Source organism: Geotrypetes seraphini, chromosome 5 (assembly GCF_902459505.1).
Source record: "Geotrypetes seraphini chromosome 5, aGeoSer1.1, whole genome shotgun sequence".
Lineage (NCBI taxonomy): Eukaryota > Metazoa > Chordata > Amphibia > Gymnophiona > Dermophiidae > Geotrypetes > Geotrypetes seraphini.
The window spans coordinates 207,233,645-207,250,877 of record NC_047088.1 but is presented as its reverse complement, the minus strand read 5'-3'; the positions used below and the strand labels follow the sequence as shown (position 1 = coordinate 207,250,877).

Genomic DNA, 17,233 nt, shown 5'->3' with positions numbered 1-17,233 from the left:
CTTGCCTTCTTTCTCACCCATCTTTTTAAATGTTCAACTACCTCTCAATTTTCCATCTTCTCTCAGTCCCTAGCTCTCCCATTTCCCATCTCACTCCTTTCCCTTCTATCTACTCCCCCATTACCACATTTCTACCACTGTACTCGCTGATCTCTCACTCATCTTGTCATCTCCCTTTTGCCATCACTCATCCACATGGCTCACCACTTCCAGAATCCCCCTCCCTCTCTCCACTGGTCAGGCTATAACTCCCTGTCCAGTGTTCTCTCCCAGGGCCTTTTAGCCGGGTGCACCACCCGGCTAATTTAGATGACCGTATAGCGAATCCTTCTGCTTCCGCCGATGCTCCTTCCCGGGCTGACTCTCCGCCAAAAATTTTGTTTTGACGCCTGCCTTTTTTTTTTTTTTTTGCCAACATGCTTTTACTTGCTTCGGGCCTTCCTCATTGCTGGGTCCTGCATACTTTCTGTTTCCACGAAGGCAGGACCCGGCAGCGAGGAAGGCCCGAAGCAATTATAAGAAGTAAGTTATAAGCTTCCCTCCGGGGCTCTAACGTGTGCGTGCCAGCTTCCCTTCTCTTCCCTCCTCCCCAAGCGACGCAACTTCCGGTTTCGGAGAGAAGAGAAGGGAAGCTGGCATGCAAACGATAGAGCCCCGGAGTGAAGCTTACAACTTACTGCTTTTACTTGCTTCGGGCCTTCCTCGCTGCCGGGTCCTGCCTTCGTGGAAACAGAAAGTAGGCAGGACCCGGCAACAAGGAAGGCCCGAAGCAAATAAAAGCAGCAAGTTGTAAGCTTCCCTCCGTTGCTGACCTATGAAAGATAGGTCAGTGATGGAGAGAAGCTTACAACTTGCCTAGCGACTCTACCGATGGGTTTGTGACCTGGGAGGGATGGGAAGAGAAATGCTGCTGCTGCACCGAATAGGGGAGGGGGAAGAGAAATATTCTGCTGATGCACCCATTTTGGTGGGAGTGGGAAGAGAAATGCTGGTGCACCCAATTGGGGGGGAAGAGAAAAGCTGCTGTTGCACCTGATTGGGGAGGGGAAGAGAAGTGCAGGGAGCCTATGAGCATCAAGAGCAGCGCAGGGCATTCAGCGCAGCTCCCTGCGCTAAAAAACGCTATTGTGGTTTAGTAAAAAGGGAGGGGGTATATTTGTCTATTTTTGTATAGTTGTTCCTGAGGTGACATTGCATAAAGGCATCTGCCTTGACCTCTTTGAAAACCCGCGGAATATAAATGATAATTAACATTTTCTCTGCGTACAGTGTACTTTGTGTTTTTTAGAATTTTATTTGACGGTCATTTTAAAAGTAGCTCGCAAGCACAAAAAGTGTGGGCACTCCTGCTGTAGAGCCATTCTTGTATGACTGGATGAGCTATATATCTTTTTTTAGTTGTTTAAATTCATGCAGAAATAAATGGCTAGATTGAATCTAATGACTTAATTAACGCCTTTCCCTTTTTTAAACCTCTATACCATTTGAACTTTACAAGCCAGTGTTGGTATCACAGGACCTGGTGGCCTTATGCCCAGGCTGGATCAGTACCAAAGTTCCCTCTAAGCTCACTATTTTCATTGGCGTCGCTCATACTTTTTCTCATGTAGCTCACTATTTTAAGTTGAAAGATGCAGTGGCGGCTCCTCTCAAGATCCCCGACTGCATCGGACTTCCGGCGCAGGTGGAGATCGTGAGAGGAGCCGCTATGGCGCATACAGTGTAGCGGCGCAAGAGGGAGGAAGGGGTGGGAAGGGCGGGAAATCAACCAATCCACTGGCGCGGAGCCGGAGCCTGCCTCCTCGACATCCGGGAAAGGAGGGGCTCCACCAATGGGAACGCTCGCTGACTTGAAGTGCTACCAAAGCTTGTAGTCATTTGTATTGGCAAGTCCTTTGGTGAAGAACGTAGCTTGCTTGTTCTCTCTTGCTTCTCTCTCTCTCAGCCTTACCAACACGCTAAAGTTTTTTGGGGGGTGGTTCTTTTTTAAGGGACCGCGCAACAACGCGAACCCCAACAAGTCTCACTGTACTTCTCTTGAACTGTTTGCTGTACAGACATGTTGCGCGGAAAAATGTGGATAAAGCATCTCACACAGCCATCATCTGCCCTGTGAACTTACTGTTTGGCCATCATTATATCTGAAAAGGATTTTTATTACTCCAATAACTCCTTGAATGTAATTGTTCTTTCTGATTTATTTCCTGGATACATGAAGGATCAAAACCAGTGGCGTACCAAGGGGGGGGTACGCTCCGGGTACAGCCTTAGAGGGGGGTGCACAGCCGGCCAGGTCCATATCTGGCCGGCTGTGCACCCCCCCTAAGGCTGCTGTCGGAGAGGAAGTTCAGGCCAGCCAATCGCTGCCTGGCTGGACGGAACTTCCTCTCTGACGGCAGAATTTTAAGTTGGGGGAATGCTGGTCGGCCCAACGGTGGGAAGCAGAGAGAGCTTGGAGCAGCCGCAGCGGTGACTTTGGGACCTGTTTCCCCCGATGGTGGCAGCAGTGGTTTGTGGAGGGTAGGGAGAAAGAAAGAAAGAAAGGGGGCAGGCAGGAAGACAGAAGGGAAACAGAAAAAAAGAAAGGGGACATCAAGAGAGAAAAAAGAAAGAAAGGGCAGGGAGAGAAGAAGAAAAAGTTAGGGGAGGGAATGAGGTCTGGAGGAGAGGAAGCATACAGGCTGAAAGAAGGGAAGAAAGATTGGATGCAGTCAGAAGATGAAAGTGCAACCAGAAACTCATGAAATCACCAGACAAGGTAGGAAAAATGATATTATTTTAAATTTAGTGATCAAAATGTGTCTGAATTTATATAAGATGTCTATATTTTGCACTATGGCCCCCTTTTACTGAACTGCAATAGTGTTTTTTAGCGCAGGGAGCCTATGAGTGTCGAGAGCAGCGCTGGGCATTTAGCGCAGTTCCCTGCGCTAAAAACTGCTATTGTGGTTTAATAAAAAGGAAGGGGGTATATTTGTCTATTTTTGTATGGTTGTTACTGAGGTGACAATGCATAGAGTCATCTGCCTTGACCTCTTTGAAAAAAAACCCAGAATAGGAATGATAATTAACATTTTCTCAGCGTATAGTGTGCTCTGTGTTTTTTAATTTTATTGTTGGTAGATCATCTTGACTTGGATGGAAGGAGGGATAAAGAAAAAGGACATATGCTGGATGGGGGAAGAAGATAGAGTTAGTGAGATAGTGGAGGGGTGAAGGTAAGGGGTGGCATGCTGTGGGTAGACATAGTGAAAAGAGGGAAACTGAGGACTGCATAGTAAGAAAGAATTTAATTTAAACGGAGACAGAAAATAAAGAAGGAAGACCAGAGAAGGAAAGGAAAGAGAGAGAGAGATGCCAGAGAATGGGGAAGGAGACAGAGATATCAGATCTGAGCAGAGGAAATGAGAAGAGAAAGATGCTAAAAACCACAGGAGGGAGGGAAAGAGAGATGAAAGGAGAAAGATGCCAGACCATGAGGGAACAGAGGGAAGATGATGGATGCCAGACCAAAGGGGGGGGTGTCTAGAGGAGAGATGGAAGGGGGAGGCATACAGTTTCCGGAAGGGGCATAGAAGGAGAGAAGATGCCATATATGGAGGGGCAGAGAGATGGCAGACAGTAGATGGAAGGAAGACAGTAACAAGAAGATGAGGAAAGTGAAACCAGAGAATTTAATCTGAATCTGTGTATTTCTATTTTACCCCCCCCCCCCCCTTTTACAAAACTGTGGAGCGATTTTTAGCGCCAGCCGTGGTGGTAGCAGCTCTGATGCTCAGAATTCTATGAGCGTCAGAGCTGTTACCACCGTGGCTAAAATCCACACTACAGTTTTGTAAAAGGGGGAGGGGTTAGTTTGTGATGACATATTCCATACTTGTTTTCTGTGTTCTGTGTGTTCGAAAGACATGGTTTTCTGTTAGGATTGATCTGTGCTGGTCTGGCTTGTTTAGTTTTACAATGGGTGTATTAATGTACTGCAATATGTAAGATGCTGCCTTTTCCTAGGTACTCATGTGTGACGTGTGGCTTGTTACTAAAAATCATGTTTTTCGTACAGATGGGGGGGGGGGGGTGCCAAAAAATGATGGGCCCCGGGTGTTACATATGCTAGGTACGCCACTGCATGTAAAGATACCAGAAAGCTGGCAAAGCAAAAACTTTAAGTAAATTGTTATTCTTCTAAGTTTGAGTATTTAACCCTCCCACAATCTCACGGGCACTCGTCCTCAGCGCCTGCTCATAAATTTGTGGAGTATGTAACTTGTCGCTTTTTGCACACACCTCATCAATCCTTAGAGGGAACATTGGTCAATACTGATAGTCAATGTTGAAGTCAGGAGTTTAAACATATCACTCACTTGGAAAAGTGCATCGAGCTTTTCACGGAAGGAAACACCAGTACCATTGGCCTTTCTACTGGTACCATTGGTGCCGCGTCTTGCCTTGGAGAGGGCGATCTTGAAGAGAATGCACACCTCAATATAGCAGAGGCAAGGCGCAAGAGAGGTCATCATCAAGGGACTCGATACAAGGGTGACCTGCGACACCTGCTGGGAAGCTGGTGGATTCTTAGCTGGCTTACCAGATGGAGTGATGTCTCCCAATGCCGGTGTCAATGCCTTCAACATCGAAGATTACGACATCTTCTCAGCATCCATGCTGATGCCGAACAATTTTTCTTGTTGAAATTTCCAGCTCTTGATGGTACGTTTTTGAAGGGTAGAACACTGAGCACAAGATTCTACACAGTGTTCCGGGCCAAGGCACTACAAGCACCAACTGTGGGTGCAGTGATGGAAATTTGCCTTTGGCACCTGCAGCACTTTTTAAAACCAATTAACGGTCAGGACATCGATGGAAAGACTGTCTCAGCCAAATCAAACTTAATAGCTGAGGAAAAAGGCCTCATCGGGCGAAGCCCACAAGGAGAAGGGAGGAAAAGTTTCCCCACTAATTTTTTTCCAGAAAATTAAGAAAATAAGTAAAAGAAAAAGAAAACACATGAGCAGTAAAGCAAAATGTAAAAAATTTGAACTTGCTTAAAAACACAACTTAGTTTCTTGGAAAACTAAAAACTGAGACGCCGCAAGCGACTGAGTGGGAAGGCATGTGCGGTGTGGGCAGTTCGTGAAGTCTCTCAAGTTCTTAAAGTGGCGATGTACTTTTAAAGCTGTCCATATCGGGGCTCCATAGATAACGTCACCCACATATGAGAACATGCTGCCTGCTTGTCCTAGGATAATACACTTACCCTCATTTTATCAAACTGTGTAAGGGTATGGTTTTTTGGTTGGATTTTTTTGTTTGTTTTTTTAAATAAGACTATTGTGGTAAAAGATCCAACGCTCATAGGAATTCTATGAGCATTGGAGCTTTTCTGCAGCGCTCTGCAATAAAAAAAATCCCTTACACTGCATGATAAAAGGAGGGCTTTATTATTTTTAAAAAGTATACTTCCTCTATAAAACAGTTAAAAAAACAAATCTTTGCTATATCTATTTTAATTTTGGCTCAAGTCCTCTCTTTCCTCCATTATATGTTTTCTTTGAATTACACAAGTAACACATTTTTAGTACCTTTAACCAGCTGCTTTACGTAACTTGATGTTGAACGTGAGCAACGATGCCAAGTAACAAGATGCAGATCTCCCATAAAAGCCTTAGTAACACATGTTGCTTCTAAAAGGGTGTAGCCAAAAGGGGCACATTGTAGAGCTGCCCCAGGATACACTTTATGGACGTTTTGAGATTGGCTTTCTTTCTTTTTCTTAATTTTTGAAATTAAGAATTTACATTCAAGCAATACACATGAATGAAAATAATGCTAACATAACAGGAATCATAAATCAAAGGAAATGCACAATGCTTAGATCACAAAGCAGAGTTACTTACCCGTAACAGGTGTTATCCAGGTACAGCAGGCAGATATTCTAACATGTGGATAACATCATCCAACGAGGCCCAGTATGAACAGCATTAAAAGTTTAGTATCACTAAGTTTTTAGAAACTTCGCAACTGCCCACACCACACATGCATGGGTACCTTGCTGCCTGATGCAGGCTTGTGGTCCCTTAGTTCCGTAAGCAAGCTAAGTAGCAAACCAGGGGAGGTGGGTGGGTTGTGAGAATATCTGCCTGCTGTCTCTAGATAACACCTATTAAGGTAAGTAACTGTGCTTTATCCCAGGACAAGCAAACAGTATATTCTCACATGTGGGATGGAGGGAGAGTTGGCCTTTAAGAAAATAAATTTTGCAGAACTGCTTGGGCGAAGTGACCATCCCATCTGGAATAGGATTCCAGACAGTAGTGCAATGTGAATGTGTGAACTGAGGACCAAGTAGCAGCTTTACAAATCTCATCAACGGGAGTGGAATATAAAAAAGCAACAGAAGCTGCCATAGCTCGGATCTTATGTGCTGTTACACAACCCCTGAGTTATAGCCCAGCTTGAGCATGAACAGTTGAGGAGATATTACTTATAGCGGACTATGCCACATAGAACAAACCAAAGCTCGTTTGCATTCAAAGTATGAAGAGCTGTCTCTCCAGGGTGAGAATGAGGCTTGAGAAAAAACACTGGAAGCATGATACAAATGAAATTCCGTGACTACTTTTGGGAGGAATTTTGGATGGGTGCAAAGCATTACTTTATCATGGTGGAATACTGTACAAGGCGAGTCCTCCACCAGCGTTTGGAGCTCGCTCACTTGACAAGCAGAAGTAATGGAGATTAGAAATACCACTTTCCAAGTGAGATAGTTGAGAAGAGCCGAAGATATCGGTTCAAAAGGAGGCTTTATCAGTTGACAGCTGACTGGGATGGCAACATCAACTTGGACACCGGTACTTCTAGCAATGTCGAAGCCTTGGATGTCGATGGTTTTACCAGTGTCGGAGGTACCGAGTCAGCATCCATGACACCAAAGATCTGTTTCTGCTGTATGAGACAGTTTTTGATGGATCTTTTTTGTAGCGTGGCACAGCGTGAACAAGATTCCACATGGTGGTCTGGGCCCAGACACTGGATACACCACTTGTGGGGATCTGGGAGTGAAATCGTGCGCCGACACCCGTCACAATTCTTGAAGCCTGTTAACGGGCAGGATATGGATGGAATCATCATCTCAGCCAAATCAAAGTCCGAGGGATGACACCGCCTCAACCAAATCAAAGTCCGAGGGCTGAGGCAGAGGACAAGGCTGTGCCGTCGAGAACTGCCGAAAAAAAGTAAAGAAAAATTTTTTTTTACTTTAATAAGAGGAAAAAAAGATGAAATATGAAGAAAATACTGAAAAGAAAAAAATCCCATGGCGCAAAGGCACTAAAAAAGTACAAACACTGGAGGGACTTCACAGCTCCGCAGAAAAACTAGAACCAAGGAGACGCACGCCCTATGTCAGGTGGGAAGGCACTCGTGCATGCGATGTGTGGTCAGTCGCAAACTTTCTACAGTACTTCAAGCAAACTGTTTTTCAGCTGTCTGCATCAGGGCTCCGTGGATGACATCAACCACATATGAGAATATGCTGCCTGCTTGTCCTGGATTAAGAGTGGCTAGGACTGCTATGAAAATACATACAGTGCTTTGGCTTTGTTAAAGATTTAATGAGCGAAAGCAGTGGCTCGATTTTGAAGTGTAGCACAGCGTTCGTTCGCACAATTCCGGATGATTAGGCCCTAAACACTGTACACACCACTTGTGTAGGTCAGTGATGGAGATCGCACGTTGACACCGGCTACACTTCTTGAACCCTGTAACCGGCTGGGACATGGAATGAAACACAGCCGCGGTGAAATCAAAGCCCACAGGCTGAGGCCGAGGAGTAGGCTGTGCCGTGACACGAACGAAAAAAATAACAAAATTTTTTTTTTAATCAAACACGTAAATAACACAGCAACCCTGCAAACAAAATACATGAGTTGCAGTAAGAGAAGGCAGCAAGAGAAGGCACGAGTTTAAAACTAACTCTCGCACAGAACTTTGAAACGAGGGCTTCTCAGCTCCTTGGAAAACTTAGAACCGAGGAGATGCTGAGGAGAAGCACACCCTACGTCGGGCAGGAAGGCACTCGAGCATGTGTGGTGCGACAGTCTCAAACTTTCTAAATGTTCTTCAAGCAAGTCTGCTTGCGAGGCTGTCCGAATCAGGGCTCCATGGATGATGTCACCCATATGTGAGAATATGCTGCCTGCTTATCCTGGGATAAACCGCTGTAATGATAGCGTCTAACTCTGGACATGCCAACTTATCAATCCCATGGAGAGATATCCAATACAAAAGCTGCCAGGATCACCACTCATACTTCCTCAATCGTGGCCCAGATTTGAAAAGAAAGCCCACATACTATGCGGACATAGAAAGAATTGGAGCTGAGCAGTCCAATGCCATAAAGACCTGAGCAACAGCATAGGAACATGAAAACCCTTAGAAATAAAGAAAGGCATTCCCGTCACACAGTAAGAGTTTAATTTTTGCCCAGTCACCATGCTCTGCCGCCCATAACTGCTCCAACACAAAATCTCCTACTAGTACAACTAATAATGATTTCTATAGTGCTACCAGACACCTGCAGCGCTGCACAGATACACAAAGAAGCATGAAATTCACATTGTTTGCAATTCTGTATACAGTGTTCTCCCCAGCGCTTTTCAGCCGGGCGCTCCGCCCAGCAAATTTAGATTACCGCCCGGCTGTCATCTGCCGAATCCTGCTGCCACCACTGCTTAATGCGCAGCCTGAAGAGCTGCCGAAAGACTCCCGCCGGACTTTAAACAAAACAAAACCCAGCAAGCGACTTGAACCCGGCTTCCCTTCAAAACCGGAAGTTACGTCGGGGGGGGGGGGGTAGGGAAGAGAAGCCGGCACGGACCATTAGAGCTCCGGAGCATGCGGGAGATAGGCCAGCCACGCAAGGAAGCTTACTTGCTCTTGCTTACTTCAGGCCTTTCTCGCTGCCGGGTCCTGTCTACTTTCTGTTTCCGCGAAGGCAAGACCCGGCAACGAGAAAGGCCCGAAGTAATTAAAAGCAGCAAGTTGTAAGCTTCCCTCTGTCGCTGACCTTTGGGAGATAGGTCAGCGACGAAGGGAAACTTGCAACTTGCGCTTGTCTGTAGCGAATCTGCCGGGTGTGTGAAACGGGGGGCGGGGGGGTGAATGGGAGGAGAAATGCTGCTGTACCCAATTAGAGGGGGAGGGGGGAAGAGAAATGCTGGTGCTTCTGCTGTACCCAATTGGGGGAGGGGAAGAGAAATGCCGCATCTGCTGTACCAAATTTGGGGGAGGAAAGAGAAATGCTGATGATACTGCTGTACTCAATGGGGGGAGGGGAAGAGAAATGCTATTGCACCTAATTGGGGAGAGAGAGGGAAGGAGGGAGAAGGAAGATCAGGAAAAGGAGGAAAGAGATGCAAAGACCATGGGAGGGAGGGAAAGGAGATACCATACCATGGAATGGAAGAGAGAGATGTCAGGGCATATGGGGGGGGGAAGCAGGGCCAGATTAAAGGATAGGCCCAGTAGGCACAGGCCTAGGGCCTGAAATGGTCAGGGGGATCCCGCCAGTGCTGTGCTTTGGGGCCTCACCCTTGCTGGATTCGCTAGCAGCAGCAGCCTCATCATCATCCCGGGCGCCCCCCAACCCGATCTGACCCTCCTATCTCTCCCTCCTTCCCTCATCAGTGACGTGCCAGAGGGAATCATGGCAGGAGAAAGCCCTGAAACAGCCTGCTTAGAGTAGAGCAGTGCTGTTTAGAGTCTCGTGATGGAAGGGAGGGAGAGATAGGAGGGTCGTGGGGGGGAGAGAGTAGCAGTCTGCCCCGGGTGCTTGGACTGGCGTCATGAACTTCTTCGGCTAGCAACAGCATTTACAATTCACTGCTGTTGCCAGCTTCAGGCCTTCCTCTCTGCTGGGTCCTGCCTACTTCTGTTTCTATGAAGGCAGGACCCGACAGAGAAGAAGGCCCGAAGCTGGCAACAGCAGCGAATTGTGAATGCTGCTGCCTGAAGAAGTTCATGATGCCAGGCCTTGGGTGACAGAAGGAGGAAAGGGAGCAGAGGGGGGAGAGACTTGCTGCACCCAACTGGAGGGAGAAAGAAGATGAGGGAGGGAATAAAACGAGATACCAGGGATTGGAGGGAAAGAGGAAAGTATTCCAGATCAAGGGAAAAGGAAGGGGGAAAGGAAGGAGAAGATGTCAGAGCATGGAGGGGGAGGGAGAAATGGAAGAAAAGGAAAGAAGTGAGATGCCAGAGAATCAGGGAAGGGAAGATACCAGACTGTGGGGTGCGAAGGAAAGAAAGATGAGAGAGTTGCCAGAGCATAGGGGATGGGGTATTGACAGAGAGAGAAAAATGGAGAGGTGGCAATCATGTACAAAGGAGAAGAGAAGGGGCACAGGATAGACAGTTTATTGAAGGAGCATAAAAAGAGGGAAGATGCCATATGGAACAGGGAGAGGGCGGACAGTGGATGGAAGGGACTGATGCTGCATGGAAGACAGAGCGGACAGATGCTGGCTAGAAAGAAGAGTGAAGACAAGATGATTAAAGCAGAAACGACAAAAAGTAGAAAAAAATGTTTTTGTTGCTTTACGTAGAATCAAGTAGTATTGTATCTATTGATTAAAGTTTATAAATAGGAAATAGAAAAAAGGCAGTTTTTTGGGGACTAAACCCCTTTCCTCAGGTCAGGACAGGATACCATAACAGCAGGGGTGCCCAAATGGTCGAGCGCGATCGACCAGTAGATCGCAAAGGCAATGTGAGTCGATTGCCTTGGCAATTTTTTTCTTCCTGCCTCCCTGAGCCAGGCCAGGTGCGTACAAGTGCCGGACTCACAAGACTTCACCTCCGACGTCAATTCTGACGTCAGAGAGGAAGTTCTGGGCCAGCCAATCGCTGCCTGGCTGGCCTGGAACTTCCTCTCCGACGTAAGAATTGACATCAGAGGTGAAGTCTTATGAGTCCAGCGCTTGTACATTCCTGGTCTGGCTCGTGGAAGCAGGGAGAAATCAGCATGGTGGCTTAAGGGGTAGGGAAAGAAATCGGGGAACTGGAGAAATTGGCGCGATGGTTTGGGGGTTTCATGGGGAGAGAGAAAGAAAGAGAGACAGAAAGAAAAGGGGAGGGGCAGAAAGAAAAAAAATATTGGATTTATAGTCAGAAGAAGGAAGTGCAAACAGAGACTCATGAAATCACCAGACAAAAAGGTAGGAAAAATGATTTTATTTTCAGTTTAGTGATCAAAATGTGTCTGTTTTAAGAATTTATATCTGCTGTCTATATTTTGCACTATGGCCCCCTTTTACTAAACCGCAATAGTGGTTTTTAGCGCAGGGAGCCTATGAGCATCGAGAGCAGCGCAGGGCATTCAGTGCATCTCCCTGCTCTAAAAACCAGTATTACAATTTAATAAAAAGGGAGGGGTATATTTGTCTATTTTTGTATAGTTGTTCCTGAGGTGACATTGCATAGAATCGTCTGCCTTGACCTCTTTGAAAACCCGCGGAATATAAATGATAATTAACATTTTCTCTGTATACAGTGTGCTTTGTGTTTTTTAAAAAATTTTATTGTTGGTAGATCATTTTGACTTGGTCATTTTAAAAGTAGCTCACAAGGCCAAAAAGTGTGGGCACCATTGCTGTAGAGCCATTTCTTGTATGACTGGATGAGCTATATTTATCTTTTTTTTTTTTTTAGTTGTTTAAATTCATGCAGAAATAAATGGCTAGATTGAACCTAATGACTTCATTAATGCCTTTCCCTTTTTTAAAGCTCTATACCATTTGAAAGAAGGCAAATACTTCTTAAATTTAGTAAAAATATTCTGGCACAAGTGTCAAACCTTAAAAAAGGAAGTCATATTGAGTATTGGAAAATAATAATAATAATTAACTAATAAAAATAGTGTACATTTAGGGCTCCTTTTACTAAGTTACGATAGTGATTTTAGTGTGCGCTTAGCGCGCGGAGGAATTGCCATGCGTGCTAGATGCTAACGCCAGCATTGAGTTGGCGCTAGTTTTCCCACGTAGCGCAGGGATTTGCGTGCGCTAAAAATGCTAGCGCACCTTAGTAAAAGAGGGGGTTAATTTTCCCCACCACCAAATTTCCCCATCCCACCCCACCCGGCTACTTTTTCATGCCACCCGGCTGGAAAAAATTTCTGGGGAGAACACTGGTATATCCTCACCATTCATGGATCCTAGGAGAGAGGAAGAGATACTCCTGAACAGAGGACTCTCCTGTCGCTGACCGCACACTTTGCAGTGCTTTGCTTTGTGCTGACACAGACCAGAAAGCAGCAGTAACTGGGAACAGGTAACAGTACCGAGTGTCCCTCTAAAAGGCCCTCAGGTAGATCAGAACTGCCACACGAATAAAAATTACTGCTTCTAAAAATACCAACTAGTGAGCACTCTCCTGCCTCTAACCTCACTCAGCGGTGAGTAGAGTTCTGCCGACCCAGTTCAGAGAAAAACTGAAACTGAAACAGGGTATTTGGCCCCTAGCTCAGTCTGTCCCGTAAGCACCATCATGCTGACCAGGAAGAGCCCGCTGTCAAAATAACACAAAATGCAGCCCCTATATGAAGTGCAGCAAACGAAAACACACACACAAAAAAATCCAACTGGGGAGAAAAAACTCCTACTGAGTCCAACTACTGTGCTAATGTCAAAGATAGCTGCTGCTACTGCTGCCCTACCGCCGATGTGTCTATCTGTAAAAACAAGTAGAGCAACAAGTAGAGCGGACTAAAGTCAGTTTCGGGGAGCAACTCCATTAACGCTGCGGCGGACCTGCCAGTGTCAGAGAACCAGTGCATGGGAAGGAACTGGCTCCTTCAACCAAGTGGTATATACTTAGCCGGAGCCCTCCTAAGAATTATTACAGCATGATCTTGGCATACTCTGACCGAAAGTTAGCTACGGGGAGAAACTTTATGACTGAATAATTTTTTTTTTCCATACAATGAGAAATTATCCACCACTTACTTCATGCTCAAACCTCGATAGTACCACAAAATGTCCAACAAAACAGTAGTGTTTACCACATAAACTAACCTTTGTTGAACTTACCCAACCAACCATTGTTGAACTTACCCGCATGGCAAACACTGACAAAAAATAAATACTCACAAGCTCTTAGTTAGTGCCAGTAGATGTCAGTAGCTCAGCATTAGCAGGGCAGAAATGTAATTTAGTAACTGTAGCATCCCTTTTTTAATTAAGGGAAAGAAGAAAGATAGGGACTAAGTCAAACACTCTATCACTGGAGGAAGGATTAGGCAGGGACCTGGGGGGGGGGGAGGGGCCCAGGTATAACCCCTAAAGCCGGCACCGTTCAGCCAGACACCCCTGTCTCACTGAAGAGCAGCCTCAACAGGAGAATAAAATTGCCATCTCACTGAAGAGAAACCTCAACAGGAGAAAATAATTTTCCAGTCACAACCAGAATCCAGGAGCTACTTGAATAGCGACCGTCACCTGCTGGGAGATAGAGCATACTGAAGATACAGGAGGCGTGCCAGCCAATAGGACCACCTGTTAAATCAGTTTCTCTATCTCCACCTGCTGGTAGATGTGTGCTATCCCACTAGTCTATGGATTCATCTGCTGCTGTTACTAAGGAAATGCCCACTCTCCTGCTGCACGAAAATCCCCGCCATGACCCAACATGACCACCACCTCGCAGCAGGAGAGATGCCCACTCTCTCCCGCTTTCAAGTGACCCTCCTCCCCCGAATCCGCCACCCCCTTCCCATTACCTCAACATACATGAGCCGGAGGGACGTGGACACCCTCCTCCCAACTGATGTGTCATCTAAAATGGGATGCACCAGGGAGGGGCCTGAAGCTCTGGCTGGCCCAAACTTTTTAAGGCCCCTCCCATGGGAGGGGCTTTACACAACCTGAATCAGAGCCTCAGGTCCCTCCCTGGATGCACCGGAAAGAGTCCTAAGGCTAGCTGGGAGAAGGGTATCCACATCCCTCTGGGTCATCTATTTTGAGGAGGGGGCAGAGTGGGGGCATCTCTCCCACTGCAGGTGGGGGGGAAAGTTCGCAGCAGGGTTTTTAGTGCAGCAGGAGAGAGTGGGCATCTCTCCAGCTTGGGGGGGGTTCGAGTCACGGCAGGTATTTTAGGGCAGCAGGAGGAGTGGGCATCTCTCCTGCTGCAAGGGGGGGGGAGTCGCCGCCATTCCGAGGGGGGGTGTTGTGTTTGCCACCGCTGCAGGGAAGGGGTGTTGTGATGAAGCGGAGAGAATGGGCATCTCTTCTGCTGCATCACAACACAGGAGCTTTCTAGCAGTCTCTGCCACTGACCAGCACCCCTGGGACCAGTTGCTTATTTTTGTCGCCAAAAGTTGATGCCGTTTTTTGAAAATGGTTTGGCATTTTTTAAAAATCCATTTGCATGTCGGTGTTGGAGACTGCTAGAAACCTCGCTAAAGACAGATAATCCCTTTTGATAATCCACCGCTAAATTGCGTACAGGCTAAACCACCGGAAAACAGTTTAGCGACGATGTTAAAGTTTTGAGAATTTGGGCCCGAGATCATAACCAGCACACTCTCTCTTAAGGTTCATGCTCCTTATGGTAGACACAAAAAAACTAAAATTAAGTAAGGAACAATCTTTACATAATAAGTCAGTGAAAAGATTCTTTAAACTTCAGAAAAAGTTTTAACACATCCACTTAATCAAATCTCTGTTATGCATCATGCACTATTTTGCTTTGAATATGGTAACCTATGAGTTTTGTGATTTAAGAGGTAATACTACTGGAATAGTAAGCATGAAGTTGTAGCAGAATAATGGCCTTTTATTGCAATACAAGTTAAGAGGCAAAAAGTAAAGCTTTTCTTAAGATATATACACTAGGCCCTGATTCTATAAACAACGGCTAAAATATAGGCATCTTTAACAGAATCTGGGTCTAAGATAATACTTCAGGCTGAACAGAAGCTATCACTAATAATCAGCTGACAGTCTGAAATAAGTTGATCATTGTCTTATGTGTTTTTTGTGTTTCTGTAAGTGATCGACTAAGGGAGTTTTTTTTACTAAAGTGAATTACATTTTCCCCTAACATGCCTTAGCAGAGCTTAAGGCACAATGTACAGTACTGCGTGCGCCCTTCAGCACTATAGAAGTGATAAGACGGAGTAGTAGTAAGTACAGAGGCAGCACTACAGCTGCTGGCAGAATACTCAGTATGCCCTCTGCAGTTCCTAAGCAGAAATGTTTATTAGAGCACATTAACTCTAGTCACAATTAGTGCAGATACATTTAAGGCACCAAGTAAACCTTCACTAACTGTGCAAGTGACAGTATATGGTATTTACTCCAATCTAACTGGGGTGTGCTGTCCATGCCCATCCTCCACACCAACAAAAAATGCTTATACTAATTTCTAAACTACTGCTGAAGCAGTATGTTTGTACAGCAGTGGTTAAAGAATGTATATTAACCGTTTAAAACACATTTTAGTAAAAGTATCCCCAAGATTTTACAATGTGAACTATTTAACAAGGCTATGATAGCCAAAGAGTTTCATAGAACATAATTATAAAGTTTATACAGCCTGCCTTTTCTTGGATGGTTGATCTCTCGCTACTGATTTGATTAAAACAATCAAGCAGTACGCCTCAGTAGAACCTGCAGCCACCCTGAGTCCAGTTTCTACTGAGAAATGCTGTAATGATATAGTAGTGAGGGGTTTTCCTTGTAGCATTAAAAATATATTACTTATTGGGTTTAGCTCACACCTGAGAGGAGATAGAAAGCAAGTCTGTTAAAAATGCCAAAAGTATACTAGTCTCTATCATCCCCATAAAGGGAGAACAGGTCTGTCTTTTTACACCCACCTGCAGCTCAGACCGAGAAATGTCAGATTGTGGTATGCTCCTTGTCGTCACTGAAACTGAGGAAGACAAAACAAGTTCTCACTCCACCCCCGCCAAGTTTCTTAATATCCTCAAAACCCAAAGAACCTAAGAGAATCAGGCACCCAGCCACAAGTTTCGACAGCTGTCTCCGGCTACTTACCTCATCGCAACCGAAAGTCGAGGCCGCCAGGCGTCACAGGGGAGGCTACCGATTCTCTCTGAAGAAAAAAAATATTACGTGTCACTCACCAAATAATGAAATCTCCATCAGCGCCGGGATGCTGATAAGGATAGAAAATCAGATATAGCTGAATGTAACAAAAAGGAAACGGTACAAGTTCTAAGCCGGCTCAAAGCGGCGGAAGTTTAAAGAATGTTTTTCAACTCACCCAGGGAAGCCGCCAGGGCGGGAGGAAGGAGGCAAAGGGCCCGGGGCTCGGCCGCAGCTGGCGCTGACTTCCGCCTCATTGACCGCAGGTGAGATGGATTCGGCAACGCCTGCTAGGGCGAGGCCGGCACTGCGCATGCGCGCTGCTTTACCTGCCGGCTCTGCGCTTTACCTGGAGAACGAACGAGAGCGGAGTACAACGCGAAGCAGTTGCGGCTCCGCGCTCTCCCTGTTAGTGAAAGTGCTGAGCTCGCGCATTCTTCCCACCGTGTGCTTGCAGGCTGAAGTCCCTGGGGTTAGTTTTGGTTTGTTTGCTTTTTGGTACATACTTGAACTACTGTATTTTGTTTCAGTAAGAATTCAAGCTGGCCGATAGAGTCATTTAAGAAAACTTGAAGTGGGCAGGGTTTATCAATTTTTGAGTTTCACTACGTACAAAAGGGAGAGTATGCGATCAGGTGAATTTTGTCCACGCTCTGCCACCCAGAAGCTGGCTTGAAGCTGTGTGGGACTAAGTGGCACAGATGCACCCTGCTGAAGAGCAGAGAGAGAAATATTCCCAATTGTCTTGGGTGTCACCGACTAGATTAAACAAGAATTTCTTCTAACTTCAATGAACAGCATTGTGTCTCTGTTGCTCTTTAAACTAAAGAAAACCTGGTGGTTGCCTATCAATTAAATACAACACGAAAAAACAGCAGTGTCATTTTGATTTACATCTGTTGCACTTTAGACATTTTGCTGACACATACAAGCTATCATTATGATTGGTGCTTTGCCCTTAGAATAGAGAATGACATGGAACCAAATTTTTCCCCATCCCCGCAGGAACTCAATTTCCTCCTGTCCCCATATGTTTTGTCACTGTCCCATTCCTGTAAGCTTTGCCTTAACCACACAATCCTCGAACACTTATGATTTTAAAGTGTTTGAGGTTTGTGCAGATGAGG

The 17,233-nt window shown here is 45.8% G+C and overlaps 1 protein-coding gene across 7 annotated transcripts in view; it reads right to left on the bottom strand.

Moving 5' to 3' along the window:
- Positions 1 to 16,454, bottom strand: part of GALNT3 (polypeptide N-acetylgalactosaminyltransferase 3) — a 169,646-nt gene extending 153,192 nt beyond the window's left edge. For 4 of the 7 annotated variants that reach the window (XR_004539467.1, XM_033944657.1, XM_033944660.1 and 1 more), the window contains exons 1-2: positions 16,285 to 16,361; positions 16,056 to 16,113 (exon numbers count right to left, since the gene is read on the bottom strand). Coding sequence is in view for 1 of the 7 variants with exons in the window: in XM_033944662.1 (XP_033800553.1) it covers positions 16,056 to 16,113; positions 16,285 to 16,363 (137 nt within the window). In the remaining 6 variants the exon portion in view is untranslated. The other 3 variants (XM_033944658.1, XM_033944662.1, XM_033944659.1) reach the window with 3 other exon arrangements.
- Between the last annotated feature and the right edge of the window lie 779 nt (positions 16,455 to 17,233).